This window comes from Cariama cristata, unplaced genomic scaffold (genome assembly GCF_000690535.1).
Source record: "Cariama cristata isolate BGI_N322 unplaced genomic scaffold, ASM69053v1 scaffold23182, whole genome shotgun sequence".
Taxonomy (NCBI): domain Eukaryota; kingdom Metazoa; phylum Chordata; class Aves; order Cariamiformes; family Cariamidae; genus Cariama; species Cariama cristata.
In genome coordinates this window covers 8,253-9,806 of record NW_009604773.1, presented here as the reverse complement: position 1 = coordinate 9,806, position 1,554 = coordinate 8,253, and the positions used below count along the sequence as shown (strand labels likewise).

At 46.3% G+C, this 1,554-nt stretch overlaps 1 protein-coding gene across 1 annotated transcript in view; it reads left to right on the top strand.

Moving 5' to 3' along the window:
• Window positions 1-1,083, top strand: part of SCAF4 (SR-related CTD-associated factor 4) — a gene marked incomplete at its 5' end in the record, with an annotated part of 19,509 nt that extends 18,426 nt beyond the window's left edge. Inside the window, one exon of the mRNA XM_009695741.1 lies at window positions 1-1,083. This exon is cut by the window's left edge and continues 89 nt beyond it. Within this exon, the coding sequence (XP_009694043.1) occupies window positions 1-717 (717 nt within the window).
• Between the last annotated feature and the right edge of the window lie 471 nt (window positions 1,084-1,554).

Here is a 1,554-nt window from a genome sequence, read left to right as displayed (position 1 = left end):
CCGCTGCAGCGGTTTCCCTTGATGCCGCCGCGACACATGCCGCCCCACATGATGCACAGAGGGCCCCCGCCGGGGCCGGGGGGCTTCGGGATGCCTCCCCCCCATGGAATGAAAACCCCCTTCCCGCCGCCGGGTCACTTTGTGAGACCTGGGGGGATGCCGGGAAGCGGGGGGCCGGGCGGACCCGAGGACAACCGAGATGGGAGGCAGTTCAGGAACGACAGGCAGACGTTCACGCCCAACAGAGAGCAGGAAAGGTTTGGAAGGAGATCTTTCGGAAATCGGGTAGAAAATGATCGTGAGCGCTACGGTAACCGCAACGATGACAGAGATCACGAGCGACTTGGTAATCGTGACAGGCGAGAGTGGGGACGAAGAAGCCCCGAGCGTGATAGACACAGAGACTTGGAGGACAGAAACAGGCGGTCCAGCGGCCACCGAGACCGAGAGAGAGATTCGCGAGATCGGGAGTCTCGCAGAGACAAGGAGGAAAATCGAGGAAAGGAAAAAACAGAGATGACAGACAGGGCAGAGGGCGACAAAAACCACGAATCTCACAGCGGCAAAATGGAAGACGCAGACATTGTTTCAGAACTTGCTGCGGGAGAGTCCGAACCTGCAGGTGTGAAACCTGTGGAAGAGTTGACATCCGAGGCTACCTCATCTGTGGAACAAGCGGAAAAGGAGATGGGCTCAGCGGCAGAGGCTCCTCGCTAGGGACTGGAAGTTGTCGAAAGACGACAGTGACATTTGTTGGAGTGTAGAGCTTTAGAGTTGTACAGTCTGCTGTATCATATTTGCTTCTGCTTATATCACAGCCCCTCAGTAGTTGGTGGGGAATTGTAAGCAATTTGATTGCTTCCCTTCTATTTAAAATAGCCACAACATAACACGAAATACTGAAGATATGATTAAAATATTACCCATTTTTGCTGTAACTTTTTTAAAGTTTTGACTTTAAAAAGTTTACAAATCAGAAGTAGAAGTGCTTTCTATTTTTTTTTTAATTTAAGAAAAGGTAACGGTGAAAGCTCCTCAGAACAATAGGGATGTGTTTTTAATAAACTCTATTTTCGTAACAAACTTTAACGTGTGCTATTCTTCCTACACTGCACTGAAGTGGAAAAGGAGTGTTCAACATCTTAAAGTGTGAACTGTTAATGCTGTACTGGAGTCTAAATTAGACTGCTTTGTTTATATTTGTTAAAAGAAATACATCTGTTTGTTTGTGTAGCTAGTCACAGAAGCAAATTTTTATTTGTAATAGTCATCTTGATTTTTAGATTGCTGCATTTTAATGATCTACTTGACCATACTAGGTAAAAGTTAGTGGTTTTAAAATGTTAATTGAAGAGTTAACTGTTTAGTGTTTGCAATGCAATCCATTTTTTTCTTTTTTCCTTCTCTCCCCCCGCCCCCCCCCAACTGGTTCTGTGGTAAACATTGCCCTAATTCCTAATTAGCCGTTCTTTAAGACGTGGACACCTTCCTTCAGACATACTTGTCTGCTGCTTGTGATGTTATACAGTTACTGTCTGTGGTGTGCTAGGGAGC